This window comes from Ciconia boyciana, chromosome 11 (genome assembly GCF_034638445.1).
Source record: "Ciconia boyciana chromosome 11, ASM3463844v1, whole genome shotgun sequence".
NCBI lineage: Eukaryota > Metazoa > Chordata > Aves > Ciconiiformes > Ciconiidae > Ciconia > Ciconia boyciana.
In genome coordinates this window covers 22,775,688-22,789,131 of record NC_132944.1, presented here as the reverse complement: position 1 = coordinate 22,789,131, position 13,444 = coordinate 22,775,688, and the positions used below count along the sequence as shown (strand labels likewise).

The window sequence follows — 13,444 nt, the reverse complement described above, 5'->3', positions numbered from 1 at the left end:
TGGGAGTATTTACCTTCATTATAATACCCATAATAGGCAAATGCAGTATTTTCCCTGGAATTGGTGGTGGCCAACGATCAATATCGCTACAAACTTAAAGAAAAAGAAAAAGTATAATTTTAAACTTGTTTATATATGCTATAACCCGTGATATCATAGTCACCTTTGTGCACACTGCAATTTTAAATTAGTGCTGATAGCCCACAATAGTTCTCCTTCTCTCTTGATCACTCTAAACTCTAAAGAAGTTTTACAGTCTTTGACATTCTTAGTATATTATTTCGTCAGAACTATTAAGTTTTTCAAGAAAACAGTATCCTCTGGTCTTCCATTTTTGTAGCAACTAGACTCGCAATTAGTTGAAGAAATGTTCTACGAGAAACCATATTAAGAAACTTTGAAAAGAACACACACATTTTTGTACATTAGCTACTGTAGAACAGAAACACAAATAGTTAAGGAAAAAGCTAGCTTTCTAGCTTGGCTAGAAACTTTTTCACCATTTTGTCGTAAACAATTATGAATATCATTACTAATTCTAGTAGTTTCTGCAGAGCTTATTTTGTTCATAACACAACCTGTCAAAAAACCCTGTTTATCTACAGGTGATTAAAAAATACAATTTCTTCATCAAGAATGGTTTCCACAAGTTGCTGCTCAGTGAAAGCACAAAGACACACATGTTGTATAGGGCAGACACAGTATAAGGAACACAGCATTTCTAGGCAAAGAGCAAATAACTTTCCCATTTGGCCTTCTCTGGCTCAAAGTTCTACAGTAAGGCCGAGGCACCTGTTATCAGGGCCACTCTGCTGCTTTTTCCCTTTGGGAAAAAAAAAAAATTACAGAAAAAACCCCCACGCAAGGTGACATTTGTACAGCTGCTTAACAAAAGTTGTCAGAATGCCCAAAAGGACTCAATTTGCAAAGAGTACAAACTAAGGATTGCCATCAGCTACTTGTGCTGAACAGCTCGTCCTGAAACATACAACAAAATCCTAGATGGTTTTTCGGAGGGACCTTCAACTCTCCCATGGGGGATCCAAACTTAGAGTATCTCTGTTCAATGATCTAGAAATCAAGCCAGTTTGCTAAAGTTTCAACCCTCTACCCTGCAAGAACACAGAAACGCAAACTAGAATGTGACAGTGTTGTTTTGGTATTTCTCCAAAAGAAATATGTGACATTATAGGAGCTCTTCCAGAACAACATAGTAGTTCCACTACCTGCTTCCAGGAAAGCTTCACTTTTTTCAAAATATTCTGGTGCTATTTGCTTAAGCATGGTGCGAAAGAGATGGACATAAGGTAGTTTGCTGATGAGGACCAGCGACTGGAATAAAGAGTAACAAAACAAAATTATAATTTTAAGTAAACCCTTTCCCTCAGTTCTATTGCAGTTCTACTGGTTATCCTCAGAGAACGTCAACTGTGATTTTTCTCACACATGCAAGCCAACCACACATTTGACCACAGGCAACTGCAAACAAACAACTCCCAAAAGTTCCCAACTTCTTGTTTTTAAACACACACAAAAAAATTCTGTGCTGACAGTGCAGCTGGAACATAGCATAGCTGATGTAAAATTAGACAATTTACTGTAAATCAGCAATGAATTTAGTTAAGAGAGCAAGATACTCTTCCTGCTCCTCTGAGGTCACTGAAAAATAATTAATTTCTGAATTAATATTTTTCTAAAAGAATTGAAATTACCTTCTGGAAATAGCCTCTTTTTAATGATTTGTCTCGAACTTGTCTGAAATATACATAGCCGTAGTAATATGCTGGATCTTTCTGCAAAAGAAAGGAAAGAATTCAACACAACCACCTGATACCGTCCTTCTTTCTGAAGCATTTAATATGCATTTTAAAAGCTTATTTCCCTGCAAACTCCAAAGTTGATTAGATACAATAAACTAGAAGGATTACTCTGTTTATTGGCATTATTTTTTTTAATAAGTACTTCAATGAGAAAACACCAGTGTGTGGAAACAGCTGTGCTTTCTGGCTTTACTATTTTTATATCTACATTCTCCTGACACACAATGAAAGCAAAAATAGAATTAAATTCCTGAGGAATAAATCAACACTCATAATTTTGCAAAGTAGCACTAAAAAGATTTTAGCAGTTAAAAACCTTAAAGCCCTGACTTGAAAAGAAATAAACTAGTCTTTCAATGCATTCATTTTATAAAAGATTCCTGGAGTATTGAGGAAGCATGCTCTCACATTTCAAAGATAAAACATCAGCTTCATCCTTCCTACAAACAGGATTTCAAGTATTTGCCACACAAACAGATCTAAATTGAGTTTGGGAATCAGACTCCCACTAGCATAGGTAAAGGCCTCAATGGACATGCTGAGAACAACTTTTTGGCCACCACCTCTTTCAGATAACCTCTCCATCTTCAAAAAAGGAAGGGCGGAAACAGAGAGAGACATATCTCAAATTTTTTCTCAAAAAAATATTTTTTTTTTTAAGTTATAAAGCACCTCAGATTTCCAATGAGGTAACGGTTTTTACAAGTTGATCTACAGGTTTCTAGTCAGTAACAAAATAGGTCTGTTCTTCAATTTACTTCCTTGCAGTCCAAAACCCACAGTAAGAAAACTTAAAGAATAGCTAATGGAACTAATTATTAGTTATTATGATAATTACATGCTACAAAAAGCATTTGCTGAGCTTTGTCTTTCAGGACATCCAGTTCAGAGATTTTGTTTTTCAAGCATTAAATTTAAGCACGAAGACCCATAAATTAACATTATCCAGAAGAAATTAACTTCATTTTTTCTTATTTCCAACCTTTAAGTAAACTGGTAGATCTCTATCCAATTGGTCCAGAAAACAACACAATGAGACTTTCCTTCCAGGAGACCGTCGAAATCTAAAACAAAACTGTGTGTCCCCAAGACAACCTACATAGGGGGAAGAGATAAACAACAAATAGACAGTATTCTGAGTTTGAGCCATGTTTAACATGAGGACTTGTCTACAGCTGAAGAGGTAAAATAGTTTTGGTTCATTTATCTTGCACTGCTGTTGTGCCCTGCTATTGTGACCATTTATATATTTTTATAAGTGAACGATTTGGCATCTTTGGCAACAATAAATAGCCTACCTTCAACATGAAAAGAAAAACTCACTCAGCCTCGCAGTGAATTTATTAGACTGTCATGTCCTTAAACAGCTCTACTAATGGCTGTCCTCCCATGGTTATTACATTTTATTGGTCTGCATGTATAGTTCTGATTATCTTAACCACATGTCATTTCTCCGTTGAATGACTGCATTTGAATGACTGCAAAACAAAATGACTTGAAAGATGCAAAACTAACTGCAGAAAACTGAGTGAAACTGAGTATTACTTCCCAGCAATACTCCCAAGGAGTGAAGTTTCCCTTCATTTCTATCAAAATTAATTTCTGAAAGCAAAATGTAACTAAGTATATTGACTATTTGCAGTCTGAAAATAAATGTGGGGTAAGTTTGTATCAGATATCAAAGACACTTTCTCCAGGTGGAACATGAGAACTGAAGTATCAGAACTTGGGTCTCTGATACTCTCATGGCTGTGTTCTTGCCATTGCAAGTGTTGTCTGCTGTTAAAAGAGAAGCTCCCAAAAAGCTTCAGTTCCAGTAGAAGCTATTTAAGCTGAACAGAATGTGCTGTTCACGGGAATAGCGATAAGGGGGACTGCTAGAATCTTAAGAACACGCAGGCACATTACTCATTCTACCAAACCTGTAAAAAAAAGTCCCTTTGGAAAGCAGTGTTATTAACATGAACGCAATCAATTGAAGGACAACCTCCTGAGCATTGCCAGCCTGTGGTAAGCAGACTATCTTCACTGTAACAATGTAAACATTCATATAAGTGCCTATAAAAACCAACCTACTATTAAACCGATAGCTACTGTTAGAGCAGTAAGTTTCCAGCTGGCAAAGCGCACTTGGTTCTCCATACTGAATCTAACTTCTTCACTAGTGCTTTGCTCTTACAGCTTTTGGACGTAATTTGCAAAGACCTCCAGGAAAAAAATCACGATGTCGCTACGGATCATCTGAACTCTTCACAGCTGTCCTGTCTTACATCGCCCAGTGCTAATTGACTAAACAGTAAGGCAGAGCTCCATTCTCCAGGTAACTGTTCTTCAGACTTAAAAGCTCCATTTCATCTTCTTCTCTTTCAGCCACATACACACTGCTGCAGCAACCGCAGATGGCCCGAACCCTCAGTCAAATTCACCGGCTGTGCAGCTGGCGGTGTACATTAATACTGGCCTGTTCAGAGCATGCAGGTCTAGGTCTCCGAACCCCTTGAAGTTGCAGCAGGAGATCCACAAATGCACCAAGACAAAACCAAAAGTAGCAAACCACTGTATGATAGGATAACCACCCAATTCAAATGGGTAACTAAAGCAAGAGCTTAGCAATACAGATCCAATCATAACAAGAAAAAACACAGCACAGGCCAATAACAAAGCACTAAATATTCGCTCCAAGTTTTCATAGCTAGCTCCCTTCATCCAAAGAAAAAAAAAAAAGCTATTATAAAAAGCTATACACAGAAGACCTAAAAGTAAGTTACCCTTAATCATTAATATGTTGAAATATCATTCAGAATATGATGGCTTCTTATGGAACAAGCTATTCCAGTATGTAGAATTTGAAAAGATTGGTAAAGGTCTATTCTTTCTTCAACTATCCATGCAGAAAAGGCAAAAGCATTATTTTAAAGATAACTGTACTAGAAAACTTAGCTTAAAAACACAAAAAGTGTCACGATCCAGTACCTGATTAAAACCATTTTTCCCCTTAAATTCATAGTCACTACAAATCCTAGAATGATATCTATTCGTTCTTGTAAAAGAAAAAAAAAAAGTTGAACTGATCTGTGAGCCATGAAAACCTAGGAAAGACGGATGTCAAATTTAGCTGCAAGCTAATAACTTCCTTCACTGCTATATTACACAAAACTTTTATTTTTATATTACGGCCTACGATGAAAAAATAAATCATAACAGATAGCATACACTCCCAGCTAATTTCTAGAATGCAGGTTTTACACAGGTAATCCTGCTACATCATTTGAAACTTCAGCCTACTAAGAACGATCAAAAACCTTAATAGGGACATTATAAAAAGCAAAAAGGTTGGGGTTTTTTTCCTGCTGAAAGTAAACCCTCCTTATATATACCTATTCTGCCTAAAAAAAACCCAGCCTTTTTTCCTAACGCATTATTTTGTACCTTCAACACACCTTTTGAAGGTTGGACAGATTTATAACAATTAACGACAGTAATAAGATACAGTTAACTTATCTTCTCTTTCAGTAATAGAAAGAAGCTCTTCCTCTATTTACATACAGGTTATCAAGAACAGAGAAAATATCTTAATTTTAATGACATTAAGACAAAGGGGAAAAATTAGTGAAGATATTTTGTAAAATTACGTAAGAGAGAGCTCACGCACATATTAAAAGCACACATCCGCATCACCCCATATCAGAGTTGTTATGCTGCAGGGCAACCGAAAGCACAGAGTAAGAGTAGTTATAGGGACAAGTCTGTTGCTACAGGTTTTGACTTTTGTAAAGTGATATGTGAAAGGAAGTGTCTGTACTTCTGCCATATCTTTTTGCAGGTGGTCCAAGTCATCAGCCACATGCCTCCAATTTCTCTTTGGCAGCAGAACAGTAGAAGTTTAGATTCAAGAAGAATTTAGCAAGCAGGACCACACACAGCAACCGAAACATCAAGAACAGAGAAGATATAACATAGCCGAGGGTTTCCCTTCACAACTGTTCTTTCTAAATGCTTTTGAATTTAAAAGTTAGTTTCACTGTTATGAATTTAGAAAGTCTACATTTACTCCTTTATGAGGAGATAGTTCCATATCCCTTCCATTTGCTTTATTAAACCATTTGAAATCTGTGCCTATGCTTCTCTCTACAATGACAATATTATTATTTTAAAAGCAAGATTAAGATGTTAATTCTTTATTTGCAAAGTATTCTGAAACATCTGCATGTGTGTCATCTGGAAGGTCTTAGACATTCACATTCCTGCTATTTCATTTACATAAAATAAAAAAAAAATAATAAAAAAAAATAGTTCTCTGACCTTAGTGCAATACAGACAATTACAGTTTTATATTTAACCTTATTTCCAACTTCTCTGTATTGTAATATTAAGGTATTCATGTAAGTATTTAAGACCATGAATTTATACTGTCAAATTCTATCTTTTTTAACATAGCTTAGTCCAACAACAGATGACTACAGAGTGGAGGAAGCACTTACCTGAATTAGAATCTGGAAAAGACAAATAGCAAATATTGGTTTTCTAAAGGGTGGGGAAAAGAAGAGAGCTGTTATATTTCCTGAAATTACTAAACTAAAAACAAATTATATACTTATACAGCAACCATGGCTTACCTCTTTATCTGTGAGTTTTGAATGTGGAGGATATATTACCTACAGGAAAAAAGTAGTATTTTATTTGAAAATAAACTGGGTATAAGCAGTAAGCTTCTATTAAATATTTTTATGTAACAACCCTCAAATACCTGCCTAGCCTTAGGCTATTTTCAATGGTAAACTATTAATATTATGTCTCTGTTCTTATTTTTAATATGCTTTTAAGCTAACTTGATCACCCATCCTTACAAGGTATTTTGGATGCCAGTTGGGGACCATACAGATACATTAAAAAATTCAGAGTACTTCAGGGTTTTGGTGCAACAGGTCTCAAAGGAGAGCAAGATTACCCCCTTTAGATTTAACTTGTACATGAGAAATGCAGTAGACGATGCCATAGAAAACCAACAACACATTATTGTCCGAAATCTGTTGCAATGGAGTTAGGTGGGAGTAATCACAATTATCTAATTTAATCTTGTTCGACAAAACGTAAGTGATGTATCTCCTGACAACAGAACACTATCCTACTCTGCAGAAAACAACAAGTATATCCACTGGCTGGGCTCTGACTAAGCAGGCTTCCTGTCCCCTGGCCATGAAGTCCCCGATTCATTTCTTTTTCCCTCAGCCCTCTATCCAATGATGTCCAGGCATACAACATACTATTAGTATAACTAAAGTAAAAAGTAGACCTGTGGGTGGAACACCTGCATGCTGCATTCAGTAAACCTATCATCAACTTTTTTTAACCTCTTCACATTTTCCTACGCTATCTTACGCTAAGCAATACACTCAAATGTAACTTTTTCAGCTGTTGAATGATGCTGAAATGACCTGCATCTAGCCAGGTGACTGGAGTACAGACCAGACGTCAATTCACACTCCTTTTCCTCACTAGCTGGTGTATCTTCTCAGAAGTCAACGCAAGAGGAGTAACAGCAGTTGTAACTGTCACCTCTATCCTGTCACATCTGCCCAGCCTTTCTGACCTGCGTGGATGGTCATCTCAGAATGATGCGGTGATAATGAAAGTAAGCACGGCCCAGGTGAAGTTTTACCAGATTTCACAATGTTCTGAACACCCTTACTAAAGAAATCCAAATTGCAGAGAGCATGAACACCATTCCTGGGAGCTCTGCTATGCCTGCTGCTCATCACCAGAAGGTGTTGAAGATGAAACTGCCTATCAAAAGCACAAAGGGGAAGAGACAAGACTGCAAGGGAGACACAAAGAAGCAGAATGAGCGGAGACCATCACTTCCTAGTTTCCAAATGTTTGCCTCCATCAGATAAATGTCCTTTACATGTATTTTATTTCCCCTCAGAAATAATAGTCTAACTTGCTGGACAGGAAACAAAACAAAAAAGCCTAATTTGTAGGTGAAAGAATATCAACTTGAAAAGCGTGGTTATTGCAGGAGATATAACCTTGGTAGCTCTTCCCCTCAAACACAGTCATAAGAACTTTCTTCTAGAACTGCAGATTTGGGCAAGGAGCTGCTTCTTTCTAAGGAGTTTCCATGAAAGACATAAACCACCATCTTTTGTGCGGGCGTGCAACAACAGAAATGCTTGCTTTGCATTTCCGTGTCTTTTAATACTCTGTACTGTTAAGTGACCTAATTGTTAAGGATTCCAATGAAAATAAAAGTTAATTATTCTTCCTGCAACAACATAACTGAAAAAACTCAGGCCTTAACTACGTAGACATTTTAAGTTTCATTTTATGCATCCGTTCAACTAAAATTAATGGGACTGTTAACAGAGTTGTTGGCAGACAGGACAGAGGCTACTCTGTGCTTCCCTCAGCCACCGAGCCCATTACCTGCTGAAGTCACAGGTTCTAAAGAAATTTTTGTCTTTGTGGCCAACAACACCTTGTAACATCAAGTGAATATAACTTAGATAATTAGCAGAGTATGCCAGTTTCTTATTTGCATTTCTCTTGCAGCCAATAATGCATATCAATTATGTATTTTAAATATTGGCATAGCTGAATTTTAGGCCAGTCTGCCTCACATTTATGCTAACACCACTTTAACAAAAAAAAGAAGGAAAGAATAAGACATTTTTCTCTGCACACCAACTGTTTGCTGCACAGTCATATGGCGAATATGGTGAAACAGGATGTGAAACCAATCCAAATGATAGTTATTCTTTCTAGCTTATTTTTCAGCCCGATCAGTTCCCTAATGCAGTTCCACCATGCAATTTCGTAGACGCTCGCCTGTTGCACACAGTGGCAAAGAGCAGCAGGGAGTTAAAAACCTGCACTTTGTGGCGGCGTCACTAACACATCGTCAGTCTGACATTCATCTAATGGTGCAAGGAAAATGCTGCAAACATACAGATAACTTATTTGCATACCTTCACGATCTGGAGAAAACTGTTAGTGATGAAGACTACTTGCATTCACGCTATTATACTCTTTTAAAATCTTTAACATCTAGACGTCACGGAAATCAGTGCTATTCGTATATAAAGAAAGCTGACGATGTATTTAACACGACTCTTGGCACGAGGTGAAAACCATTCGCAATGGCACACTGACGTGACAACCACCACAAGGAAAACAGTTGCCTGAAGATATTTAAGCTCACCTCACGCTCCGTGACGGCTGTCGCTGGCAAAGGCTCCCCCGCAACCCCCCCTCCCCTCAGTCGCCTTTCGGGATTTTGCACAACCACGCTCTCCTCACACACCGCCGAGCTTCCCCCGCCGCCCTGCAACGCCGGCACCAGAGGAAGTGCCCGATTCCGGCGGGGCCCCGCCGCAGAGCCGCCCGCCCCCGGCGGGAACCGTGCCCACGAGCCCACCGAGGCGGGCGCGGCGCCCCGCACGCCGCCGAAGCCAGGCGGCCGCCGCGCTCCCGCCGCCTCACGCACCTCCACGGCCTGGCCCAGCTCCAGGTCGAAGCCCACCACACACACGCAGTGCAGCCAGGCCGAGAAACGGTCCCAGGGCAGCACCGACAACCACCGCTCCGGACCGTCCGGCTCCGCCAGCGCCAGCGCCGCCGCCGCGTCCTCCCCGGCCTCGACGGCGCCGCTCGGGCTCCGCTCCCGCAGCGACATGGCGCTGCCGGCCCCGCGCCGCCCGGCCGCCGCCGCCGCGCCGGCTCCGGCTCCGGCTCCGGCCTCGGCTCCGGCCTCGGCCCCGGCCCCGCCGCGGGGAGTCACGTGACCGGCGGCGCGCCGCCTCCCCCGCGCTCCCTCGGGGACTGGAGCCGCCTGAAGCGGGAGAGTCCAAGCGGGCACCAGAGGAGAGGGGGCGACCGGAGCCGGCGAGTCCAAACCATTACCGCGGGGGAGAGGCAGGCGCGGAGCAACCTCCCCCCGCTGCGGGGCAGGCAGCGCCACCCCGCGGCCCGCACGGGCCGGGCGGACCCGCCGCCCCCGGAGCGCCCACCCGCGGGACGGGCCCGCGCCCCGCGCGCCCCGCTCACGAACAGCCCGCGCTCGCACCGGCTCTGAGCTCTAGGCAAGCAAGGGACTGGCCTGTGCAGCCTGCTCTGAGGGAGAAGGTCGCCCTCCTTTGCAGGGGGCTTGAGGCAGAGCAGCCTGGGCCTGCAGAGCGGATTACCCGTCTGCTGGTGCTGGTGCTGCGGGAGGGTGCCGGCCCGGGGGAACTTCCGCAGGCAAATAACCACAGTTTTCTTTTCCTGTTTGCCGTGTCGGTGAACAGCACCTGGACGAGGTCATGGCTCAGTAATTAAGAGGCATGTCTGCATCCCGTCCCACACAACGCTGGGCATCATTCAGGAGTCAGGCAGAAATACCCCACGGGCTGATGGCCGGACAGCCTTACCCTGTGCAGGAAACTGGAAGAATACAAGTGAAAGCATCCAGATCTCTTAAAACCTATTTTAGTGCCTTAACCAAAAGCCAAGCTCTTTATTTAATAATGTAAGAGCTTTCAAATACTCTTTCAGCACAGTCCACATCCCATCTATGTTTCAGTAGGAAACATTTTGTGGAGTTGAAAGTGCTAAATAGCTACTTTATTAAACAAAAAAAATCACCACCCCCCACCTGTAACTCTTATTCTTTAGTTATTCACACTAGACTGTGGCTTGACTGCTGCCAGAACAGCTCCAACCGCAGTAGATGCAGACAGGCTGGTTGCCTGAACTACTACACACTGTTTTTTCCCAATAGAAGTTGCAAATATTAAAACCAAGATACCACATCTATACACACTAAATAGAAAATTTATGACTCTTTAGAAGGGCTGTTTCCTTAAGACCCATTAACAACATTTGTTTATCAAAACCAAACTGCTAGAAATTAAAGTATGCTTTGATCATTATAGTGATTTTCTAGACAAAGGAGGAACAAACATGTAACTCAGACACAATTATAATACGCAAAATTATCATTGTAATAATTTAAGATACAGCAGCCTTCAGTTATCATAAACCATTAGTGGCAAAGTGAATTTTAGATATAAACTAAGATCTCAACGGCATTAGGTAGCGTGCAGTGGGAGCGGCCGTCCAGGAAGCCTCTCGCTGCCTCTGGTTGCTTTGGGTATTCTACCATGACGCCACGCAAGACTCACAAATTTTCCCAACAGTTAACTCGTGAGTTCTGTGAAAGATTACTATCCAAAGAAAGAGATGACTAAGACTTAGCTTCATCAGGTTAAACTCAGAGCAATGATTCTGCAGTGGTATTTCATCTGCTGCTCCATTTAAGAGCTGAAATGGGGCCTGGCCAAAAGCTTTTACCACTTGGTTTAAGAAAAGGTATCACCTCACGGCTTCTCACAAGCCCTCCCTTGGGTATATTTTTACACTTTCCCTTGTTTACATTCTTGCTATCATGGGCAGAACAAAATTTTAGCTATTATTATCATGCACTCCCTTCTAGTTTTTGCTGGCGTCTATTTGTAAGTTTTCATGTGAATAAAAAGTATAAATATATACAAGTAAAGTAAGAAGAATAAAGTACTTAGACTGATATTCTCTGCTCATTTTGTTAAACAAACAATGACCAATAACTTAATTCCACTTGATGCTTAACAGAAATAATCTTTTGGCAGGAGAAAGTTTAGAGAATAGAGACACAATCCTCGAGAAGGAAGTCACTGAGAAAGAGAGGATTCTCACCTGCTGGAGATACTCCTAATTACCAGGGAAACATTAGTTCAGGAAGATTTTTGCTTAGCCATTTCAAATACATTTTAGTTTTGGTAAAATGTGATGATCCTCCTCAGTTGATAAAGAACATCAGTTGTTTAAGAAAAAGAATAAAAATATTTCTGCATGTATTTTAAGTATTGTAACGTTTAGAACAACTAAGACTGACTGCTTTCTCCTTCAAGAAGCGTATCAGTGCAGGACAAAATACAGACTTCAAAGGTGGGAATCTATTAACTGAGAATGCTTTGCTACGAATTCAATACAGTGTCATGAAATAGTAGGGCTCTGCATACGAAATTTGCCCTTACAAAGCTCTATGAACTCTGTCTCATTTTGCAGACAGACAGCAATCTGTTCATATAAATATTAGGTAGGGTTTGGACAAGAGTATCTTCTAGAAAAAGCATCCCCTGTGATGTCAGTTGCTGGAATAAAAATGAGTATAGGCCTACGTGGGACAGCTGGATTCTGAAGAGCCGACACCGTTCAGCATTTGAGCCTATCTGGTTCGCTTCCACCCTCTATCTTTCTCCTCCAGCTGCTATCTGTACCCTTCCATCCCGCCTCTCCCAGCGGGACGCTTTCTATCAGGTAGCAGCAAAGGTTGTGTTGGCTGCCGGCTGGCCAATTTCCATCAGCTTCGGTAGGGAGTGACTGTGCAGACTGCTCACATCCACTGAATAACACCAAAGAACTGGATAAACAGCTTCCGCTCATCTCACCTTCCCCCCTCCACCCACCGCCTTGAGATTTCAATGTAATGCAATACTTTATTTGTATCTGAAAATCAGATCTGGTCTAATAAATGCATTTATTTAAAACAAACAAACAACAGAAATGTCGCACTTATTTTTAAAACACTTCTTTTTCAGACAGCCACAGAAAACATCAAACATTTCAAAAAGTCAACCTAATTTTAACAGAAAAGCAACTAAGAGCTGGTTACATGATGACTGTGTTCTACTAAAACGATAAAGCAGTGAAAATGCCAGATATACCAACTCACCTCATTTCATTAGAAATTAAGAAATGTTGTCTGTAAAATTAGTCTTATATTAGCATAATACTGTATTAATAGTATGCATGTTGTGTTATACTTATTTATATATACCATATCCATATATTATCAATATGCTATACAATGTATAAATAGATAGGATACATAGAGTATATTTATAAATAATATATTTTTATATAACTGTATAAATATAACATGCATATATTTAATATATAATATAAATAGTATATTCTATGTATGCTTCCTACGTATATTACATGAATATAATTGTCTTGTTACGTTAGCAAGATACTCATTTGTACACTGGGTACGGGTATCATAACTTTAATGCAAACTAGAAACAGGAGCAGGGAAGGGTCTGAACAAGAACGAGATAAATGGAGAATCTACCTGACAAGAGAGGATTAAACCAGCTGAGTTGCTTATTCTTTCAAAATTAATGCTGAAAGATAAACAATCGTTCTTTATATAATCAGTCAGGGAGTTAAAAGACCAAGAAAATAAGTCTGAAACTAAATAACAATGACAGTGCTACAATAAAAAGTGTAACCACCCTTGAATAAATCTGGGCTGATAATTAGCATAAATTTTCTAATCACTGGAGAAATAAGGTTTTGAACGAAGTTTTCCAACAAGAGTAGCGGAGAGTAAAGTCCCAATAAGTTTTGAGGAGCTTGGTGAGCTTATAAAAAGGATTTTCTGTGATCACTGCCACTGGAAGCAGAGGGACTCAGCGGTCAGACACATACATACCAGCGTCTGTATCTGCACACAATCTTTTACAAAGTGGTTTACATACAGTGGTTGAAAAGTGCAGTGAAGTTCACAGTTAAAACTGAAGCATAAATCAGCTCTTAGATGT

General features: G+C 40.2%; 1 protein-coding gene and 1 long non-coding RNA gene across 5 annotated transcripts in view; one reads left to right on the top strand and one right to left on the bottom strand.

Moving 5' to 3' along the window:
* The window catches only part of DENND6A (DENN domain containing 6A), a 29,320-nt gene extending 19,742 nt beyond the window's left edge, over positions 1–9,578 (bottom strand). For all 4 annotated transcript variants that reach the window (XR_012044581.1, XM_072876006.1, XM_072876004.1 and 1 more), the window contains exons 1-7: positions 9,307–9,578; positions 6,437–6,475; positions 6,302–6,344; positions 2,803–2,915; positions 1,713–1,793; positions 1,227–1,332; positions 14–93 (exon numbers count right to left, since the gene is read on the bottom strand). Coding sequence is in view for 3 of the 4 variants with exons in the window: in XM_072876006.1 (XP_072732107.1) it covers positions 14–93; positions 1,227–1,332; positions 1,713–1,793; positions 2,803–2,915; positions 6,302–6,344; positions 6,437–6,475; positions 9,307–9,495 (651 nt within the window). In the remaining variant the exon portion in view is untranslated. The remainder of the gene's footprint in view (positions 1–13; positions 94–1,226; positions 1,333–1,712; positions 1,794–2,802; positions 2,916–6,301; positions 6,345–6,436; positions 6,476–9,306) is intronic.
* LOC140658068 (uncharacterized) lies at positions 2,816–5,779 on the top strand. Its single transcript, XR_012044582.1, has 3 exons — positions 2,816–3,003; positions 4,002–4,140; positions 5,644–5,779. It is a non-coding gene; the product is annotated as an uncharacterized lncRNA (long non-coding RNA).
* Positions 9,579–13,444: the final 3,866 nt, after the last annotated feature.